Source organism: Mastacembelus armatus, chromosome 9 (genome assembly GCF_900324485.2).
Source record: "Mastacembelus armatus chromosome 9, fMasArm1.2, whole genome shotgun sequence".
NCBI classification, from domain to species: Eukaryota; Metazoa; Chordata; class Actinopteri; order Synbranchiformes; family Mastacembelidae; genus Mastacembelus; species Mastacembelus armatus.
The window spans coordinates 17,631,937-17,655,565 of NC_046641.1; the positions used below are offsets into that span (position 1 = coordinate 17,631,937).

Here is a 23,629-nt window from a genome sequence, read left to right on the forward strand (position 1 = left end):
AGATAACTCAGGAGTACAAGAGACAGCTGAGGGTGTTTTTTTTCCCCTTTAGAGCAATCTGTCACCTTTCCAGAGGCAGAAATCTAATAATTCGTGGTGATTGACTGATAGTGATTGTCCTTTTTTCCTGCCCTTTCTACACTTAGACAAACTGACATGAGTGACAGTGACAGAGAACTCAGGGGAAGGAGGGAGGAAGAAGAGAAAAGGGACAGGGCAGCCATTCAGTGACAAAGATCACCAACTTGGACAAATAATTATGTTAATAATTTAGAAAGATAACACTGCTTAAAGGTCATTTGATGGATGTATAATTGTGTATTGACACAGTGTCATGGTGGCATCCCAGTATTCGAGAATTCCAGGTATATATTTTTGTTCCTAATGATGAGAAATTAGCTGCAGTGGTTAATTCTCTTTGCTTTTTATATTTTGCTTAGTGTCCTTATTGTCATGAAACATTTGAAGATCTCAGATCTGAACTACAATATTAAAAAAGTCAAAATACAAAATCCAGATGGTTGCAATTAATCTGCATTCTTAACATATGGAAAACTGACTTCAGTCTTCTTTTGAACACTGGAAATTACATTTGGAAAAACTAGTTGCGTATGGCATCAAATTAAAAAGATTAAGGTCTCTCCTCTGTGGCTTTCCTTTTGTACTGTCTCTGATGATGACACACATCAAACTCCCTCCTCTTCCTCCTCCTCCTCTTCATCCGCCTTCCTTTCACCCCTTCTCAATAAAGCTAAGCGCTGAGGCTGTAGTCATGACAACGGGCAAAGGAGGTAGCGGTGAGCCCCAGAGTTGTAGCCAACATTTCTCAGGAAGAAAGTAATCAAAGAACTTCTGCTTAGTATGCTGAGGCTGTACAAGGAAAAGAGAAGGGGAGAGGGAGAGAGGTGGAAGTGTGGGAGACAGCGGCAAGAGGGCGGCAAAGAGATGAAAGGAAAGAATGAGCTCAGAAAAAAGAGAGATGGAGGGAGCAACACAAAAAGAGAAGGGTTGAAAAACAGTGTGAGGCCAGGGAGGACGAAAACAAGACAAATACTGTACACAAGAGGAGAAAAGGCAGTAGAATCATAAAGGGATATGCACATGCTGAGGTGGGAGAGGACAGGCCGAGAAGACATTGTACAGGATAGTCAGTAAGAAACAAGGGAGCTATAGCTTTATACAGCCAGAGGGAAGGATATCATAAACAGAGGGAAAACAGCAAGACATGACAAAAAACTGAATCAGAGAGGTAGACAGGCTGAGGTGAAGCACAGGATGGTGGGAGGTAAAACAGTGATCCACCTATGTTTCAGTATCCAGGAGAGGCAGAGAGGTGTGTGGTTGTGCGAGTATGTGAGTGGGGGTGTAGAATGTAGGTACCCAGTCATGGTGTTGCGTCAGACAGGAGCAAGGATGAGTCATAGAGGAATTGGAGCCCCCCCAGTGCTTATGAGTGTGCAGGAAAAATAGAAACAGAGGCGTAGGACTGAAAGGGCTGTGGTGACGTCACTGAATCCCGTGTTATACAAGGAACCTGACAGACAGGATGGCTCGATTCAAACTGAGCTTTTCCATGCAGACCTTTTTTGGTGCGTGTGTTTACGTGGGTGTGTGGGTGCTGCTTGCAGTTGTCGCTGGGCAGGATGAACGCATATACACAGCACTTTTTCTTCCCAAACTGATTTAAGGTGCAAACAAAAGGAAAATAAATGGAAGCTTGCTGTCGGTTTTAACATTTAAACCTGACACAGACTGTAGGAAAATACAATGAACAAAGCAAAGCTTAACAATCTCTCCAGAGCAATTTATTTTTAATAACACATCTCTGGATCCCGACCAACAGAGACGAACATCATCCTAATGGAGCACCTGGAGAAGTGGAGTAGTTATCTGTACAGGAGTAGAGAAAACACTGTTGTGTGTATGATAAAATACACATTAACAAAAAGATGATACTGTCAACACATAAAATCTACTCTATGGAGAATCATTTCTCTTTGCATGCAATTGTGGATGGAAATGGAAAATGGAAATGTAATGTCAGCAACAGAACGCCAACTGGCCGAATGCTGCAATTTCTCCACTATCCAGTGCCTTAAAAATGTCCACAGTGGAAAAGTGGTGTCCATAATTCCACCAACAATCCCACAATGCAAAGCTAGAGATTTTAATACTCAAAACCAATGTTGAGCAGCTCCACAGCTGTCAGTAATGACACACAATTATAATTACAATAACATAGGGAACAGAGAATCAGTGAGCTGTGGTGTGATTTCGGACACAGCCGATGTGAAATCGCAACTACATGATAATGTGCATTACTGTGCAAACATATTAGGTACTTCAGGATGGATGAGGATGCATTCAAAAATGAATATTTTGCAATTTTCTTCATGAACAGAAAAAAAAAAAAAAAAAAAACTACTTTTTGTCTTTAAGAGCAGCACCAAATCTCCTGGGAATGTTTGTGCACAATTTGTCAATGTACTTGGCAGGTAGATCATTCCAAGTATCTTGTCACAGTTCTGTGGATTTAGTCTGTCTCATTGTCTTCTGTCTTTTCACTTAATCCCACGTTGACTTCGTGATGTACAGATCAGTGCTCTGTGGGGGGGGTGCCATCTGTTTCAAGACTCTTCTCACTGAGGATACTTATTTATGACTCTGGCTGTAGGTTTTTGCTTGTTGTCATGCTGCAGGATGAATTTGAGACTGGTCAGATTGCTCCTTGATGGTACTGAATCTGAAGTGTACAGTTTTGCAGAGTTCTGTACTTTTTTTATTCTCTTTTTTCATGACATAAGTGATGAGCATGCTGCAGCTTTTCATCACTGTTGCTTTGGATGCTTCCTAAATTATGCTCACATATTACTAAATTGTTTTTCCACTTCCAGTTGGTGGCAAATTAATCACTGGCTGTTCCAGTGCAAGTTAAAATGTATGAGCTGGGGTTGGATGTCAGACTTCCACACCAGAGCCCGGGGCTCACATCAGCTTAGGTTTAGGGAACCAAGTCTCTGGAGTCGCTGGTGTCCTGAATAATGTCAACTAACAACATCACTGTTCTGGCAGAAAATGAATTCATTGCCAAAAAACATTTTGCTGATATGTTAAGTATCAATCTATTGTGACTTAACAATACATAAAGATTTTTACAGTATGTTAACAGGTCGCAATTATGTTTCCTTTGAAATATATTTACTGTTGCAAATTAGTTGCATATAAACCAAATTTATATAAAACCAGGGCTGAACAACAGTGTGTCATGAAAACCTATTTGTCAACCATTTCACTGTATCTGAGCTGACCAGAACAAGCTCTTTTCTCTGGGCTAAAAAATAAGACCAACACATACACACACAAAAACACACATTCTTGGAAAGAGTTTTTGTTTCCATAGCAACACGGAGAGCATTTCAGGTTGGGGGAGTGGGTGGAGTTAGTCACCTAAGCCCCTCCTACACCACATCAGATATTTTCTTTTAACTAGCCCATTTGCCATGGACGCCACAACCTCCGGGAGGTCACTATAGACTCAACAGCCCTCCTGTGCTTTTCTCCCTTGCCTTTATTTGAGGCTTTCCTGGAACACTCAGGCAGTGGTCTAGTTAAAATGATACATATTTATAAGACAGAGAGGTAGAGAGACAGACAGGCGGGCTTACAGATGGTGACGGAAGGTGAGAACGAGAGAGAGATTGAGGGAGAGAAAGAGAGAGAGAAGGGAAAAGCAAAGGAGACAAAGACTGATGGCGAAGCTACTGACAGCAAAGAGAAAATAAAGAACTGATGACAGATACACCATCAGTGAGAATCTGTGAAAACTTTTGGTCTTCAGACTGCTCTACTATAAACATGACTTTCTTAATATTTGATGCCCCCTCCCTCGCCAGTGACAAGAATCTCAGGCTTTTTCTTCCTGCTCCTTCATGTGTTTTCTCAGCCTTGTTAGATCCTTTGTGAAGGGAATACCCTTCAGTTTTCACCTCTCTCACGCACACATGCACACACACACTTTTAACACAGACATGTTTCTTTTCCTCCTCGCTTGAAACTTTACAGACTTACATTAACTTCCTGGACCTTACACTTAGTCCTAAACTAACCTCAGATGTAGTCAGAACAATAAACTCAGTGATTGGAAGTCAAGTCCCCACAGTGTGAGTAACAAAAGGCACACACCCAGACAGTTAACAAACATTAAAAAAAAATGTAGCCCAGCTGTTCAAGAGCCCAGTATTAATATTTCAGAGCATCTGGGGAAATGATCAGCCATAATGAATAAAACAAAAAGACTAATGGATATGAGCAGGTTCAGACACGTCAGTAAATACTGTCAGACATTATCTATAGAACAGAAGAAACAATGACTGTCAAAATCATGTTCATTTTTATGTTGACTTCCATATGAATTAAACAGCACCTTTAAAAATGTTTAATATAAACATGTGTCCCGCTAACAACCCCAGAATGCAATGCAACTCATTTTTATAGCTGTTAAAATTACAGCTGTCACATTAATTTAATGACTAAAAAAGATGATTGGTAAATTTGCGAAGTCTCAGGACTGACTGCACCAACTAGCATATTCATAAGCCCATCAGTGTGTGCACACACGTTCTTATAACTACCATCAAACCAGTAACTTACTGGGCCATCAAACATGTTTCATTGAAACTTTTGTTGTACCAACAAATCACAACCATTCACAGCACGAGCTGTAAAATGATTTCCATATCAATTTAAAAAATTTGATTACAATCAGCTGCTTATCCTTTCTTCTTATATCCACTGAACGATTTTTATTTTCAGCGTATCATATATTTAGAGAATGTTTGTATTTCTCAGAACATACAAATTTATGAGGAGAAAAAAAATGGTTATAGTAACTATATTTCTCCATTTGTTGTTGGCATAACATTTGTTGCTAATTCAAGATGTAATTCTTTTTTTCTGCTTTTTGAGTATTAGGTCAGATGTTTGATATCACATCCTACATTTTTTATTCTTCAGTCTGCTATATTAGTAAGCTAAGCGAACATTAGTGTTACACCACAGCTAAGTGAACTTAAAGGTAGGGTTGGTCCCTTTCAGAGGCTTTTTTTATGACAGTGAATAAAATAAATTCAATGGCAACATGAGGAAAAACAATTTGTCATCTGTGGCAGCACACTGTAATCTAGAAAGCTACAACTAAAAAGAAGTTGGATGCAAAATCGGAATTTGGTGATCTCCTATCCTACCTTGGAGAAGAACACCTGGTGCAAATGGCTCCTAGTCACAATGGAGTAAACTAATAAATATAGAGAAGTAAAGATGAGATCTCAGCCACAGAAAATGTGTTTTGAGATTGTCTTTTGAAAACTGTAGTTCTGATTATGGGCAATCAAAAATGAAGATGCAATAATGTATGCATGCTGGGACTTCATTATGGCCATGGAAATAAAGCACATTTGAATTTGACAGAGAGAGAGAGCAAAATGTAAATGAGAAACTGACAAGGAGGCAGACGTGGCGTTACGAGGAGAAAAGCGAGGACCTGGTTATGAAGAGTAAGAGCTACAGAGATGGAGGCAGATATGTTTCCCCAGACGTACCAGTAAACCTGATGGCTATCTATGTGACTGTGCACATTTTATTACTCCATTAAATAACCCACTGACTAACATAGAAACAAGCCAAGTGTGGGCACCAATCCATAAATAACAGGCATAAACCTCAGAAAATGGATTGTGCTATCTGTGTGGAGCAATGGAGCGCAGATCAGTTGGTAGATTCATGTTCACAGAAGAAGTAACAGGAAAGGAAGCATCAGTGCACTGTGTACATATGAACTTCTCTGGCCTTGTTCAAACCTATATAACTATTTTAAATTCTAGTGAAGATCACATAATGAACTACATGAGGTTGATAAGATCGTAATTATGGGGTTTGGATTTATGTGAATATTTCGCTCAGTGTAAACATCTTATAGATTTATTGACAGGAACAAGCTGATACAATATATTATGGGTCAATGTGTATTGAGTTAATGTTTCCAACTTTAAAGATATTTAAGGTAGGGGTGCTGTATGTCTGAGGGTTGAAACAAGGTTTGTTTTTGATATTGACAAATTATAGCCTTTATCCAAACTGGTCATGTTTTGTGTCTGGTGGAGCCAGAGCAAAAGTTTGTCATGCTCTGACTTCTGCATCGACCTCATTCAAGCCTACAGTCAGAGTTTGTGGGAGTCTAAAATAACATGCCAGTGTTTATGAAGAGTACAAAATCAAAGATCTAACACACACAGCAATTAAACAGGCTCCAGAAGCTCAGTTCCTGATTACAGCATAATAAAATGATCACATTTCTACATCTGCTTTATGAAAATCACTGCAGCTCATCGCACCGTTGGATGCTACAAGTAAATCTGACTCCCACTATAGTTTATACTGAATCAGATATTTTGCAAAAAAAAAAAAAAAAATCCCATGACTGCTAACATTTTGCTGACTTACACAAACTGGCTCATATATTTTATAGCTTACATTTACCTGATCCAGCAACTTTCTTTTGACCACTTGGCTGGCCACAGACTTTTATTTTACCATTTATTCTCTAATTAGAATCGATGGCCAGTTAATTAGTGCGCTGAGACTGTAATCGCATATGTTTGATAGAATGTAAAGCAACTCTTTCTCATCACTACACCCTCAGTTGAAGAAAATGACATGCTGATCAGGACAGAGGTCTGCTATAATCACAGAGACAAAGCAATCTATTGTGTCATACATTCAAATTTCGCTCTATTAAATGCCTTAGGCAGCTGCTTGCAGGAGTGAAATGTTTGTAGTGATGCTTTAAAATGTAATGAGAAAAGTAAAAAGTTGCATTCAAAATGCATGACGATGGAGAATAGAATAGAATATAGCAGTAAAGAAGATCAGACGATACTGAAGATGCTAAAAACTTCGCTAAATCTTCATTCTTTCTTCTTTTCACTATAAACAATATCCCTTCCTGTTTGTGTGTGTTCACAGGTTGGAGGTCACACCATGCTGCCAATCCGCTGGATGCCGCCTGAAAGCATCATGTATAGAAAGTTCACCACAGAAAGTGATGTTTGGAGTCTAGGAGTTGTTCTTTGGGAGATCTTCACCTATGGAAAACAGCCTTGGTACCAGCTATCTAATAATGAGGTAAAGATAACACTGTGGTCGTTTGTTCCATAAATGTGGCGGTTAATTCTTTCAGTAAACATGGCAGCAGACACAAAATCCAAGTAAGAATATCCTGTGAATAAGGCATCAAGCTAGTGAAGGTAAATAATCCATCACAACGGTCTAAACTGCACATAAAGGAGTATAGTCAAAAGTTTAATTTGAACTTTCTTTATGTAATTCTTACCTCGGAAGGACCTTCAGCTTAATAAGTAACGGCAAACAAGGTTTTGCAGCCCCAAGTTAGAAGAAAACAGCCTTTCAGTAAAAAGAAAACAACATATTTGATAGGTTGTGTGCACATTTCTCATAGGTATACATTCTGTGAGTACTTTGGCTTAGAAACTCAGTAAATTGTTTATTGGAAGCCATTAATAAGCAACGGCATACCTGTGAATTAGTCATAAAAGACTCATGCAAAGCAGCCAAACAACTTTAAACATAGATAGCCTTTAAGTTCCAGTGGAGATCCTAAAGTTAAGAAATACATGAGGGTAAACGTATAAAAAAAACATGCACAATGCTGTAATAAAAGTAGAATATTTACATTGAATACAAAGATTCTCACTGTTGAAAAATTCACTCAGAATAAACATCTAGCAAGGTTAAAGCAAGCTGAATACATGGGTATGTAATACTGTCAAAATGGAATAAGGTGTTTTTGATTATTTTAAAGATATAACATGGAACACAACAATGGCAAAACATTCACTTATTAATTACAGCTCTATTAAACACCATCTCAAACATCTGATTACTAACATAACGGGATACGTGCCCCCTCAGTCTTGCTATAAATCCAAAATGATAAGATAAAATGAAATCATCTGTATCAGCCAAAAAGTAAATCTATGAAAAGTAACATGATTTTTTCTTATGAATAATAAACGACTTATTCAATAATATTCCTCTTACTAGACTGAGGGCCTCGGCCTGGTTTCCTGAAAACACTGCTGTATCTGAGCCCTTAAACCCTTCAGCTCAACCTGAATGATATTATTACATCATGTCTCACTCTGGTTACATCCAATATTAACCTTTAGCCCCTTCCATCATCTTGTTTTCACATTTACATTGATTAAATCTCTGCTGATTCTCAGTTCACTCACCTCCTGACCCAAATCTAATGATCAGATATTGTCTACACAGGATATGGAGTTTTGTTCCAAAATGAGCTGTCAATTATAAATCTGCACCTCACAAACTGATTGCCATCTCAGAACGAGGAGGAGTTGGTAACGGCTTTATTTGCCAAAATGAGAAGATCAGATCCATAATAATTTAGAGACACTGAATGTTAATCTTCAGGTATTACTGGTTATCCACTTAAAAAACTGTGATTTGGAAGATGCTTAAAAGAAATCATTAATTGGTATTCATTACACACACGCACACACACACACCAGGGTGTATTTAATGTTTGAGGAAATTATAAAGAGCTTGATTATATTACAGGCTTATTACAGTATATTTTCTAAACTGCTGCCACAGAATGTTATATAGTGTTTGTGCTAAGGTGAGCTCTCTTTTGCATTGTCACTGTACTTATCGCCCTAAAGTAGATTTACAGCTGAATCTGATTTTTTAAATAAATATGACACAGTAAAGTACATGTAGGTACATTTCTTTAATTTTGCCTGGATGAAAACTACATTCTGGTACAACTTCAGTTTTTATTTTACTGCGACACGTTCACTGCAGTGAGGTGAAACAACTTTACCAAGCAGATGCTCCATGTTTAGCAAGATAGTTGTGGATTTCTGCTAAAATTGATTGGGTTGTTTCAGTTTTTCTGCTTTATTTGTGTTTTTAAACAGAGGGCCAAGACTACAACTAAACATATACTGGATCTCTCTTTCTCCCTCTATAGGTGATAGAGTGTATAACCCAGGGCAGGGTGCTGCAGCGCCCCAGGACCTGTCCTAAGGAAGTGTATGATGTGATGCTGGGTTGCTGGCAGAGAGAGCCACACATGAGACTCAACATCAAAGAAATCCACGGTCTGCTCCTCAATCTGGCCAAGGCCTCACCTGTATACCTGGACATACTCGGCTGAATAGAAGAGGCGGGCGGAGGAGAGTTTCTGAATGTGTGAGTGTGTGTGTGTTTTTGTGTCTAGGTGGGGGTGGTTACTGTAACTACGTGCATTTAAGGTTTCATGCATGTGTGTGTTTGTGATAGGGTGGACATGGCGACACCTCCGAGTGTGCAAGGCTCATGCAAGTGTGTGCATACAAGGCACCCCTGTACAGGATGTGAAGTTATTATCAAACTCTTAAAGGCAATCAAAAAAAAAAATTCTTCAACTCTTCCCCAGTCTCCCTTTTCCTCCCTGGCAATTTCCTCTCCTTTGTGCACCTCTACTCCTTCCCTCCTTCCTTCCTGAAGAGACATTTATTAAGCGTAATTTAACTTTGGAGGTAAAAAGCTTCTCACTTCTTTTGAAATGCTTTAAAGTGATTGGGGCTAAACTGATGAAACCTGATTACCAGAACTTAAAATTTAGTGACTCATTCCTCGCTGCCTGTTGGACAACAAGACTCATTTCAAGAAGGCACGGCGCTGGGAAGGTTTTCCAGAAGCTTTGGTCCTTTGCGTGTAAATACGAGACTATGTGACGCCGAGACATTTCAGAGGACATGGCTCTGTGAGATGCTGAGCCATAAAAACACTGTGTTTTCTTCCCCTTCTCACACTGTTTCTCTAAACTGTACACCAGTATTAATGTCAGTATTCATTTAACACAGCCTGCAAATATGATTACAAAGGTTATGATTAACTTTATGGTACACACAGGAGATTGACTTTGACAGAATTTTTTAAAAAGTTAATCAGATACAATCAAAATTAGTTATAGAGGCTTAAGTGAGTCGCTGGTGAAAAAAAAAAAAAACAATTTATGAAGAAATGTAAAAAGCTTAATTTACTGTATCTGGCACTGATCTAAAATATCTCCTCATGCAACAGACTGGTTATTTTATGGATTTATGCACTCATATCTGTACACTGCATTTTACCTTTATTTTTACTTTGCTTAGGCCTGGCCTGCAATGTCATACAGCACAGGGTAACATGAAGACTACTTTCTTTTCCCCCTCAAAGCGACAGATGCTCCACTTGTGATGTCAAGCGCTCATGTCGAAGGTCAATTGATTAATTTGTCCGCAGCTGTCTGATAGTCGTGAGGTCTTGGTGTTTTGGGGTGGGTGGGGGGTGGGGGGTGGGGGTGTAAATTTTGCTAAAGAAGCCTGGGTTGTGAGTAGTCACATGTGTGGGTGGCAGAGCTGGAGAAGGTGTGGTTCATCTGGTCAACCCATATTAAATCATCAATGCTCTCAGCACTTAGACATCCTTGAAAACCACATCTGTGCTAGAGGAGATGCACACAAAAACACTGTATGCTTTATCCTGTCATCCATTCACACACACACACACACACACACACACACACACACACACTCTCTCTGAAAGACACTCAAAACGGGCCAAGAAGGAAATTGAATTGTGCATGTTTTATTATTTGAGCGGTGCAGTGCTTTAGCCAGGCCCTGTCCTCTGTAATGGTGTAATGTATATTTCATTACAGCCTAATGGGCTCCATTAGCACAGTCTCCTCACAGACATTCAAGACTTATTGTTTTATGGCTGAGAAGGAAGGATGGAGAAATGGAGAGAAGTAGTGAAGGAGGAGAAAACAGAAAGAGGGATGAGGAGCAATGGAGAGGAGAAATAAGGAGAAGTAATAATGCATATTGCAAGGAAATGGAGAGCAAGGGAGAGAGTTCAGGACAGAAGCAATGGGGTAGAAAGGAGAAGACGAGTGGAGTGTGAGGCCAGGAATGGTTCAGGTAGAGAACGATGAAGAAGGAGAAGATAGCAGAGTCAAAAAAGGGGAGGAGAGAGAGAGAGGTGTGAATGTCCTCAGGGAGAGAGTGAGAGTGAACATCAATCATTACTGTGGCCTGGAGTTGTTCTATAAGCCACAACTTCAACTTCATGCTCCCATCCCATTCCTGTGGCTGGCCTGAACCACACACACACACGCGCGCACACACACGCGCGCGCGCACACGCGCGCACACACACACACACCTTACTGGCAGTCCACCAACAGCTTACACTGAAATAAACTCAATAATTCACCACACTTTCCCATTATTGAGAACCACTTCACTCACTTACAGTTCAGCTCACATATCTGGTCAAATGCTTACAGACACACTGTATATAACCACAATAGTTCACATGCATGCAAGGAAACACATTTCAATGTTTATTTATTTCTTTTTTTACATTTTACTGGGGCATCTTTTACTCTTTGCAGATGTATTAAGTGTCATTAACACTGCAGCTTCAGCCATGTTGATAAGATGTAAAACAGCCATTATTTGTTTATTAACAGCACTTGACGGTATTGATGTTTGTGAATTTGGAAAAATTAATTTTATTGATTTATAGTATTATTTATAAATTAAGAAGCATTTTGTACATTTCTTTCTATATCTAACGTTGCCTTTTGCAACACTAAGCTGAAATTGAACACTGATATGATAACACTGATTATGTCTTTGCATATGTAAAAGAATCTTGAGTGCATATGTATTTTTACATCAGGCTCCATCTTAACAGCTGCCTAGCCTGCCCTCATATACAGTGTATTCCACAACAGGGATGGATGTTTCACCAGTCTATCGCTTTTGAAGATTTTGTTTGACTGTTGCAAGATTATTGCCAACTGCCAGAGCATGAATGCAAGGATTAACGCCTGTAGCATTGACCGCGCAGGCTAAAAAGGTCCTCAAAATCCATCCCTGCCATATAATAGTCAAGTAGAGTTTGTACTGAGTTAGCACACTCATCACAATACAACAAAAACCTGCCACACAATACGGGCAGGGTGTGAGCTGGAACAAAAAAACAAAAAAAAACTGTGAGAAACAAACAGTGCATAAAAACACCTCCAGTGTCAAGAGTATGTTGAAGCAACATCTCAGCTGGCTGCACTGTGTGAGTGTGTGTGAGTGTGTGTGAGTGTATGTGTGTGTATGCGTGTGTGTGTACCGTATGTGTGCATGCGTGAACCTGCAGTGTTTCTTTCTTTTTTTTTAAAAAAAAAAAATAATAATAATGAACTGTGTCAAAGTTAGACAGCAGTGATGTTTTGACAGTTATAGGAAGAGGCTGTGAGAGGGATGTTTGTTGTGATGAAGACTCGTCAGCACAATCCAGGAGCGTTCTGTGAAACTTTAACTCAGCTCTGTCTTCACATCGATGCCTCAGAGCAAAGGTATTGGTCAAATGAAGAAAAAAAAAAAAAAAAAGAAGAAGAGGAGAAAAAACAACAACTACATCTCTCCAACTGCTGTATGAACGGACCCCTCAGAAAAGGAGAGACTGACAATCACAGACTTCGCTCTTTCTCTCTCTTTATTCAAGTGACCTACTGTAAAATAGACTATTCAACCAACTTTCCTCTTCTATGCTGCCTATACTGTACGTGATAGTCTTAAACTTTGGTCTCTAGAAGTGCTACTTTTTTTTTTTTTTTTTGTAAGATTAAATAACAGCAAGGAATGAACAAAAATACATGTACAAATGTGAATAAGCTGCTAAAAGAACTAAGCGTTGCTAATTACTGTCGGAGACTGTGTCAATATCTAGATTGTACCATATTCTTTTTTTGCTTTTTTTTTTTGTTTGTTTTTAGAAATGGAGGGCAGAGAAATGGGAGGTATTTGTGGGACTCACAAATACGCTAAATGACATACAGAAGTGCCTGGGAAGCCGAGCATTTTCCTGGCACCATGTTTTTGTGCGTTTATGTCTGTGTGTGGAGAAGGCTGATTGATGCCAGAGTCAGTCAGGAGGGATCCATAGGCCACGTTCACACTTTACCCAAATCCTAGTTCAAATGCAATGAGATTCAACAAATTGAATTGTTGGTGCTCTTCACCAATTCATGATAAACGACTTTACCCAGTTGTGTAGGACTGAGGTTGGTATTATGGCAGCTAAGATTTATGGAATCTCTCAATTGCTTTATTTTTGACTCCAAAATCAGCATTTCTCTCTACACACCTTACTAAAGCCTGGGTTTGACAGAGGTATATCAGCAATATTAACAAGCATTTTCCTTTGCCTGTTGCCTCCCTTTAACATAAAAATTGAGCTGAGTTTGGGCTAAACCGAAGCATATTCCACATACAGTACAGATATGGATCACTACTTTGGGAGTGTTATGATCCAAATCATATTTAATCCCCCCCTCTGTCTCTCACAACCCTAATCTAATAAAGCAGAAATATAAAGGTCATCTTTAAGATTACCTTTGTGCTTGGATGCTTCTGAAGCCCCTACCTCCTGAAGATTGTAATACTTGTAATGCTTCTCCGGAGAAAAAAAAAAAAAGATTTTGCTATATGCAGCACTTTTCAGTATCTGATTTTTTTTTTCTTTTCTGTGCTGTTTGTCTCTGTGTTGAGGGTTTCACTGCTGCCACTGTGGTAGACAAAAACTGGATTTTGGCTGTGTGTCAGATGCTTGGATTGTACGAGACCTAAAACCCAAGGGCAAAACCCTGTAAGGTTCTATTATCAAAGATGTTAAAATTTCCTTTCTATGCCTCTCTTCAAAATGTAAGAAACATCTGTATTGCAAAGCACACAAGGCAATTAAAAGCTGAAAATATTCTGATCGATGCAGCTAAAGTTTGTCTTTTCGAGCATGTTGTTATTTGGCAAACGTTTTGATGTCACTCATCTCTGTTCTGCTGGGGAACTCACAGAAACACACCGCAGAAGTAACTTGTACCGTCATGTAGTTGCACAGTAGAAGTGATCATACTGAGTCATGATGCTAATGATGATGATGATGATGATGATATGATTTCTCTCTGAACATGGACCAGTCTGTCGTGATGCAATGTAATTAATAAAAAAAAAAGTGTTATGTCACGTCATTGTTCCTGTAAGTGAATGTACTGAGCAGTGTGTGTGTGTGTGTGTGTGTGTGTGTGTGTGTGTGTTAGAAAGAGACCCAAGTAAGCCAAGAGGGAAATGGCAAAGAAAGCGAGGGGGCTTTGCAAGTAACAGAAGGATTCAGGCATGCTCAGGGTGCTGTGAGAGGAACAGGAAAACATGCTAAATTTAATTGTGTGGTAGAGCTGGAGTGTTTGAGTGATGCTACATCTCTCCCACTCCATTAATCCCACTACAAATCCAGTGTGTTTTAACAAAAAAAAAAAAAAAAAAAAGAAAGAACGCACTCGGTTTCCAGATTAGGAACGGGTTGAGAGCTTTTGCAGGGAATTGCGCTAACAAATTGTACAACAGAGTATGTTTAAATCCCTAATGCAATTAAGCACCGGCTGAATTAATATGTTCTTCTTACACAGACCTCTTTCTACAAGTTATTCTTTAATAAAAACAACGCTGGAAAGGAAATGAGAAATGCACAAGACAGCACAAAATTCACCTTGGTGTAAGAGTGAGTGTGTTTGTGTGGGAGGCTGTGGAGGAAGGGAAAGTACCTAACTCAGCATACTGTATGTGTGTGTGTGTGAGAGTGTAAAGAAACTACGCGCTAGTAGTGCTGTTGTTGGTATACAGTAGAGAATGCCTGCACTCAGCACTTCAAACTCATAAATAACACTTTTAATCAACACACACACACACACACACACACACCCACACCACCACCACCTTGTAAGGATGAGAGGGGCCGTAAAAGCTGGTGTACTCTATGTCTTGGTACAGTAAGACGAACACAGATTAACTGCTGCCACTCTCAGGCTCAGGTGCATCTTGGTGGTTTATTTTCCTAAGTTTTAAATCCAGCTAAACAGCTTTGTCAACACCCCCTTAATTTCTGCTTCAAGACAGTATTATTACACCTTTGATCTCAATTAATACACGTTTAACCTCAATAATTGCAATCTAAAACCTTTTTTTTTCCTGAGGAAGAAAAAAGTACTGCAGGGAAGACCAGAGGGGTCTACAAGAATATGTAAGTAATTTGCTTTGGCAAGTTTAATTAATTAAAGCTGATTTGCTTTGACTAAGTATTTAAGTAATACTAATCTGCTTTTTGGCAGGTTCTTTAAAGAAGCCTGAAGAGAGTGAAGTTTAGGATTCAGAGAGTTTGACATTAAATACAACTGCAGATCCCCTCCAGATCAAACACACACACACACACACACAAAAACTAATTTGCATCAAAATATAAATTCATGAAGGAAATGGCAACCAGATTATATTTTCTGTTAACATAATGAGACGTTAGCGGATCAGTAAAATATTCACAGACAAGGTTGTTGTTCCTGCAGTACAAGGACCAGCTTAAACTCGTAGGTACTCGCTTGGCACTTGGTTAAACCTAAGAAAAGATTGTTATCTGGCTTAATATAGAAAACATTATGAACACAGTGAATTCAGAGACAGTGTTTTCATTAACATTTAACCAAAACCAGAATCTTTCTTTAACCTGAACCAAAGTGTGTTTGTTGCCTAAACATAACAGATGGGACTGAGCTTGCAAAGCTTCTGGTGCAACATTCCTGTGTTTGATATCTCTGCCACCTGAACCATCTTCTGGCAACGTTGGTGCTACATAAATGTGGCACTTCATCTATTTATAGCATCTGTTAGGACGTCACTTCACACTCAATTATTACATCAAAAGCCTGTACAATGAAAACATGCCCAGCAAATAATAAATGAAAGCCCCAGATTAAGTTAACTGAGTGAACTTAGTGAAATAAGTGAACTTGTGTTTATGAAATCTTATCGTGGAAAAGGTAATAGGGTGCAATGCCATAGGAGGAAAGCAAAATCATCCACCACAAGGGATGCTGACTGTGCACAATCTCCCATGATGATATGATACAATATAAATGTACTGTTGAATTTTAATGGTGACTCAATGCAATAAGCTAAAGTAAACAAAACACAAAGCATTCTGTGTGATTCAGTGCAGACAGTTAAATCCTGTAGTGCCCACAGGCATTATACATAATTAAGTAATGATGAGAATACACACAACTTCTTGACCTTCTCATGATTTAATTAAAAAAAAATGGGGGAGATTTTCTATTTTAATCTTTAGAAATAATAGTAATAGTTGTTTCAGTGGATCCAGTATTTAACAACAGTAAAGTTTCCCATGTACCTGGGTGCATTCAAGGACTTCAAAGCCTGACAAAGCCTTTTAAATGAGGGTTGAAATACATGGAAAGGTGATATATGACCTCAACTGTGCAACCGAAACGCTACAAAGATAATATCTCACCACCTTTGAACACCTTTCAGCCAAAGCTGCCAAACCAAGGCTTTAGAGCCTTTATCAAGCATGCTGTACATCAAAGCCTCTGTAATGTTGTTAGTAACTACAGGCTGCCTCTGCCTTAATACTATACTATTAGCTGTAGCCCCATCTTAGAAAATCTAAAAGTAGTGGGGAAGATCAACTGTTCGTCAGAGGAAATCTGTCATTATTACTGAAACAAAGGCTTAGAGAGAAAACACAACAGGACAAGTGTTCGGGAGGAGACAAAAGCGAGAGAGCCAAAGCGGTTTCATCATGACGTGGACCAGTTAAAGATTTTTAAGACGATGACAGGCAGTCATTAGTGGTTAAGCCCTCACTGCTGCACCTGCGTGGTGACATCATTGCCCTGACAGGGAAGGAGCGTTCATGTGGACGCGTTCCCCTATGAATGTGAGCATCTGTTTGTTTGTGGTTTTATGGTGCACATATAATGATGCTTTGTTCCTCCTGAAAAGTATTATTTTCTTAATAGTACATGAAAAATTACTTCACTTTTTTTCTAATGCCAAAATATAAAGACAGAGCCAAATAAAGAAACATTAATGAGCAATTCTGCAAAACACACAATGCAATTTAGGTGTTTTTGACTCACAGAAACAAAAGTAGCTTCATTTTCAATGTGGTTTCTGTTTTGATACTTGCATCCTCTCCTCTTCAAAAGCACACAAGAGCTTTCTGTTGCTAACTGGATTAATGTCTTTTGCACAAGAGTTAGAACACAATGAGACTTACACTACACTGCTACTTACACTAATAAACTGCTTTACATTGTTCACATATTCAGGCCCTCCTGCCTTTCGCCTCTTAATTAACTCTGACAACTTCTGATAAGCCACAAATTCATTGAGGAAAGTTTTTATCCCAATCAGCTCAGCAACAATGAAACTGTCCTCCCAGGAAACGCCCATCAACAAGGAGAGAGGCATGAAGATGTAGGAGCCAGAAAGAAATATGACAGTGTGGGTCAATATTTAAAAATATTTAAATTAAGTATATATTGGAAAATATGGTGTTTGTGTGTGTGTGTGAGTTTTTGGAACTTTTGTAGCAAAAACTGTTAAAAACTGTCGGCCTGTGATACTGTGCAACTCAGTGGTAACTTAAAAGACTAATTCCAGCACTTATCAAAAATCACATTATTTCCTTAACATAAATTAAAAATTGTCTTTGTTAAACCATCTTAAAATAAATAAGGCTGCAGTACAAAACATAAAGCATCTTTTACTAGAGAATGTTGCGGCAAATGTTCTTCTGCAGAAACCTACTACTTTTAATTTTGAGGTGATCAGTTTATGTTCCACCTAATAGAAAGTCATTTTCTTTTGCACAGCTTTTTCTGTGGAATAGTTAACTTATTAGAGGTAAATGCATGAGGTGGTTGAAAAGAACTAGTAGTAATGGCCCACTTGAAAAAAACGAATTAGATACAAGTATTAAGGTAGCGGAACAAATGGACATATTGTTGCACGCCAAACCTTTGCAGCTCCCCCCTCTAAGTTCTATTGAAAAAGGCATTCACAATACACAGAAACACTCTCTCCTAGAGGACAACATCAAAATGGAAAACACAGAAAAACAGAACAACCGTGTGATCGAGAGCCATTCCTCATCTTTTGTCTCCTGCTTCCCCTGCAAGAGTTTCCTATTCCACCAAAACGGAACAGCCAGTGGCTTTATCAAGATTTATGAGCTAAATCAACATGGGAAATATAAGACACTTGTAGAGGCACAGCATGGGAAAGGAGGGGGAGCAAGTGGAGAGAGAGAGAGAGAGAGAAAGAGAGATGGTGCTGACTGGTGAAGACAGGGACAAAGGAGAAAGAGAAGATGGAGTGAGAGACAGAGACAGCAGAAATGAAGAAAGAAAGACAAATAGAGGCAGATAGCGGGACAGATTTCAAGACTTGATCCAAAAAAAACAAACAAAAAAAAAAAACAATCTTCAGTTCTATCTGATACGTCCCTGCTGTTTTCCTCTGTAAATGTGCCGACATCCAATTTGAAGCTGTTATCAAGAGAAACACTCTAAAAACAAGCAGAAATGGAGCAATGATAAAGAGCAGAATGGACTGGAGACAAGAAGAGGTGAATTTCAGAATCCATCAGCCACAACTGTTTAAGTGCAAAACCCCTAGTGATGTTGCACTTCAGATTCTTTCTTAAGCAAAAGTAACACATACTGTATGAAAATCAGAAGACTGAGAAAGAAACAGCACAGTCACTCAGGCATCAAACCATGTTGCTTTGGGATCACAAGAGGATCTAGTTCAAACAATGTGAGGCAGAGACAGCTTTTCTAATGTAGAGCAAGACATACTGTAAGTTAGATCTCCAACATCAGGCAGTACTTCAACATTTTGCTCTTTTTCCATTTAAGTGAGCTTCCATCCACTAGTTTTCATATACATTTTCATTTTGCACATATATACCTGGCACCAGGAAAAAAAATGAAATATTGCAAAAATATTTCCATGCTTGGCTGAGGTAGAAAAGTTGCTGTATCAATAAAAGCTAAATGCCACAAGATGCATTGAAACACATTTGGTAAATAAATGACATGCATTAAATACTTAACTTAAATGTTCACTATAAAGACAGAAAAATAGCAAGTGACCAGCAAACCAGAACAGATCTGTGTGGGGTGATGAACAAGTCTTACTTTGAGTTGAGGCGGACAAACCAGGCTGGAGACAAAACCAAACTAAGGCCAAAAACCTGCAGGTAATCCACAACAGGAGACGTCCAGAAAGCAAAAGTCCAAAAAGCAAGTCAGAGTCCAAAAACAGGTAAGAAATCCAAAACACAAGGAAAATGAGCCAATCACTGAAAGATGTGGCTAAAACATTTTGGCTACAAACAACATACAAGACATTTTGGAAAAGAGCTAGGAGACACAGGCAGGTGTAATTAGCCTAATGAGGAGAGTAGTGGAGACAGGTGAGGAAGTGAGTCAGTCAGGTGATTGGGAACAGAGGGCATGTGATCAAGCCAGGGACACCTAGAGGCCAAATGAGAAAATACACCCGGAAAACCACACTCAGGGCTGAGACAGGACCTGTGAGGTTTTACTCAATCTGTTAATTAAGTTGTGTCAAGTGTTTCAGGCCATGGTGGTGCAGGGCTGCTGTTGCATTATGGCAGTAACTGTTAGCAGCAATAAGAAATGACCTGAAGGTGATGGAAAGTATTTAAATCGACAGTTAAGGTGAACAGTTATAGGTACCAGGCACTAAAGGTGACCATCAACCAAACAGCAGCAGTGAGTCTCACCACAATCTGCACACAGCAGGTATCCACAAGCTGCAGGAGTCTACAGGAGCAATACACACCTACAGCATCGCACAAAAAAATTGGACCTTCCATTCTCTAGCATAAATAAGGATTGTAGAGGCTGGCTGCACTCAAACACAAAACACAAATGCCCAGTCTTTAGAGGAAAATCTTTAGCTGTTATTTATTACAAAGTTTAAAAGCTCAGTTTACTTGTGGTCTGTAATTGTGGAGCAAGAAACTCAACTTTCTGGGTTCACTACAGGTTTTTATCCTCTTACCAGACTCCAATACACTTTTTATATCTGAGAATTTTTGCATTTTCTTTTGCTTCAGTGCTTAAAAGGAAATTAGCATATTGTATTATGCATTATGTGCCCAGTACCCTAACCAAACTAGGTTTTTTTTCTAATTTGTCAAGTCTATACCTTTGTTAGGCTCAGTATTGTCTGTTTTCTGATTAAAACGAAATTAGTTCTGCAGGAATCTGCTGAATATTAAGTTGTGAAAAAGAACACAACTCTCATCAAAATTCTAACGTGAAAGACATGATAAATGCCAGTCCCCATTATTTTGCAGCCTTTGTCACCTTTAATGAGCGAGGAGTCTGTCCACTGAACAATACCACGCTCCACAAAACGACTGCAGATCTGTGTGTTTCTGCAAATTGAATCAAGTGTGTCTGCAACTGCCTGATTTCCATATGATTGACTAATGAATTGCTGTAAGTGACACAAACTAAACTAAATCAGCTCCATTTGCCCCTGCTGAGATATCTTCTTGTATTTTTCCTCGTGTCTACAGAGTTGCTGGATTTCAGAGGTGGTGCAGTAGTGGTGGCGACAATGTCAGAAACTATGTGAAGAGAAGGAAAGACAAGGTAGAGACTGAGGAACCAGGAGAAATGGTGGAAATAAATGAATCACAGATGAAGAAAGGATAGAGCCACAGTGAGTGATATCAAAAAAGAGAAAACAACCAGTTAAATAAGAGACAAATAGCAAAGCAAAAATAATAAGCAATGAGACTCGATTCAAACCAGGCACAGACAGCTAATCAACCATCAGGAGCCAACAACAGAAAACGCTGGGGAGCCTGGTGCAGAGTGAGCAATAGAGCAAACAGTAGAAGTGAGCCAGCAAGCGAGGGATGGGCTTTTGATGGAGTCTCATCTAGAGTGTTTATGACGAGGGAGCGCCAGCAACGTAATGAGTTGACTGATCAATCTTTCCTCCCTGCTTCGCTGGATCAATAGCACTGTTTTGACATCCTACATTAAGCTCTAACTAATTGCCAGATTGCTAAATGCTTTTAAGAAGGAAGAAAAAAACATATCCAGGGCAATCAATAGTGCAATCACACCAGTGACTCTCTGGTACTGCCAAGGGAGCAGGGATGTGCTGATGTGTGTTTGTTTGTTTGTATGGATGCATGTGTGAGTTTGGCGAGTGTTAAGGGCCAAGCAGTTACCTGCATCATAAACTGCAGGAGCTGCGGATGTGTCTTATTTGTGTGAGTGTGAGTGGTGCTGGGGCAACTGGGAGTTGCGGTCGGGGCAGGAGAGCAGAGCAGCGGTGTATTTGGGGTTTGAACGTCGGCGGCCTCGGTGGGACAGTTAACTGACTTGGCTCACAGCTTCGTGGCTAAACCACCAAGACTTTAAAACAGCCCTCACTGACAGGGGATTTGATCCTTAAAAGCTTCGTTTAATCATAGCTCTGTGTGCAGATGTTTAAAAACATGGTTGCTTTGTCCGTAGTCTTAGTCATCATTCCTGTTGGTTAGAGCAACATTATTGTGGACAACAAAGATACTGTTGTTGCCTTTCTTATAAAATAGCAAGTCTTCTAATTTAAACAATCAATTAAATTGCATATGTTTGTAATTGCCCTGGGAGTCAGGGATGCACAGGCTGACAACACTGGATGACCATGGACACTCTCTCCTCTTCTCTTGTTCTCCACCTCAGTGGGGGATAAAAATCCTTTTTCATGAATTTTTTAGACAAGTGTTTTTTTCTTGGACTGAAGACCCTCTCCCGTACAGTCGGCTCATGCATTTTTAACAAGTAGAAACGCGTCGGACAAAATGCCACGAATTTAAAGTCCAAGTATAAGGGTAGCTGACCTGGTGTCTTACTATTTTCACATTTCACACAATCCTTTTCACACAGTGTGATTCAGGTGCCATGAGAGGAATTTCAATGGCGGCCCAAAGGACGAGCATGGAGGACAAGGCAGAGGCGTCATTTATTCAGTGTCAACATAAACAATCAAACTAACGGAGCCTATTGCTTCTGTTCAAATTTCACTGGATATGACCAGTGTCTCTAATGATTTCTGTGAGCTCTCAGACTTGAACTTTGAAGCCATGTTGACATTAATTTCAGGGGTGCTGATTGTAGAATACTGAAGGAGATGTTAATTGCGTGCAGATGATATCATGATGACAGTGTGATTAGGCACCATGACTCTAATTGCTAAACAACTTAGTTTTTTTTTATATCACTAATGAAGCTAAACCAGACTTGTATGCCAAAATGTGTGCAGCATTGATGTATTCTGAGCTGAAATGATTAGTTGATTAATCAATTAGCTAAGTGAAATTGTATTGTGATGACTGATTTATAATTTAAGGAAAATTTCTTAAATAGTAATTTACTGCTTCTTGACTTACTATTTTTAGGTTTTTGATGTTTGGTCGGACAAACCAAGTGACTTGTACGTGGGAACATCCGTGCAAGAAGGAAAGAGGATTTTTTTCTCCTTCTCTCAAGAGTTTTTCAGGGACTTATTTCTATATCTGTGGTTTTATTAGCATTTACCTCTTTCTTTCCTTTATCTTTTCACTTCTGTCTTTATTTTCTTCCTGTTTTCATGACATCTTCTCCATTGTCCCTTTTCTCCTCTTCCTCCTCCTCCAACTACACCCGCTGTCCCTGACTTCTACTGTTTCCACATCTCTGCTATTAAAACACCTAAATTATTAAACCTATAGTGATAATCAATCAATAACACTCTTTCTTCGAAGGATAGATCACTTAATAATTGACTAATCCTGAGGGAACCTCTGCCCCCAGTGAGTAAATGAGTGCATGTGTTTTGCGTGTGAGTGCGCACGTGTTCACCCCCTAGGAAGGGCTCATCCATTTGCATCTGTGTGCACCTGCATGTCATATTGTTCCCTTTGATTGGGGCGACTGAGGTAGACTGGCTATGATGAGGGTCATGGAGGACTAATTAAACTCTTAACATTCAGTTCTAGAGAAGCAGGAGAAGGGAACCATCAATGGATGTAATTAGAATGACTAAGCCACAGGTGCAAAAGGGTAAACAAACACATTGCAGGCTACGTCATACATCTTCAGTGGGAAACTTTCAATCCCTCATTCCACAAATGTGTATGATAAAAAAAAAAAAAAGAAACTCTGCAGGGATGTTTTTTTTGTCCAGGCTTTTCCTGTTCTCTCCCTCTGTCTCTTCAGCTAAATATCTCTCCTTATCCCAGCTTTGTCCTCATTTCAACTGCTAGTGTGGAAAAAGAAAAGTGACCTACTTACAAAACACTGTACTAGCTGCATGAAGCCAAACTTTCTAGATTCTGTCAAACAAAGGAAGGAGGTATCATTAAATATTTTCATTTTACAGTCAATACTTTTATATTATTTATATTTTATTTATATGTTGTATCAGTTGAGTTAATCTGCTATTGCATTCAAATTATGACGTGCAGGTGGCTTTAGAGGATGTTTGTCATTTACTGGTGAGCTCTACAGTGCAGCCACTAATAGGGTACTGCTGTAATCAATACTTTTATATTAATCATGAAAACTGGCT

The 23,629-nt window shown here is 39.2% G+C and overlaps 1 protein-coding gene across 2 annotated transcripts in view; it reads left to right on the forward strand.

The window, feature by feature from the left end:
* The window catches only part of ntrk2a (neurotrophic tyrosine kinase, receptor, type 2a), a 68,570-nt gene extending 59,314 nt beyond the window's left edge, over nt 1-9,256 (forward strand). For both annotated transcript variants that reach the window (XM_033325390.1, XM_026322467.1), the window contains 2 exons: nt 7,021-7,179; nt 9,071-9,256. In XM_033325390.1, the coding sequence (XP_033181281.1) occupies nt 7,021-7,179; nt 9,071-9,256 (345 nt within the window). The remainder of the gene's footprint in view (nt 1-7,020; nt 7,180-9,070) is intronic.
* The last annotated feature ends 14,373 nt before the right edge of the window (nt 9,257-23,629 follow it).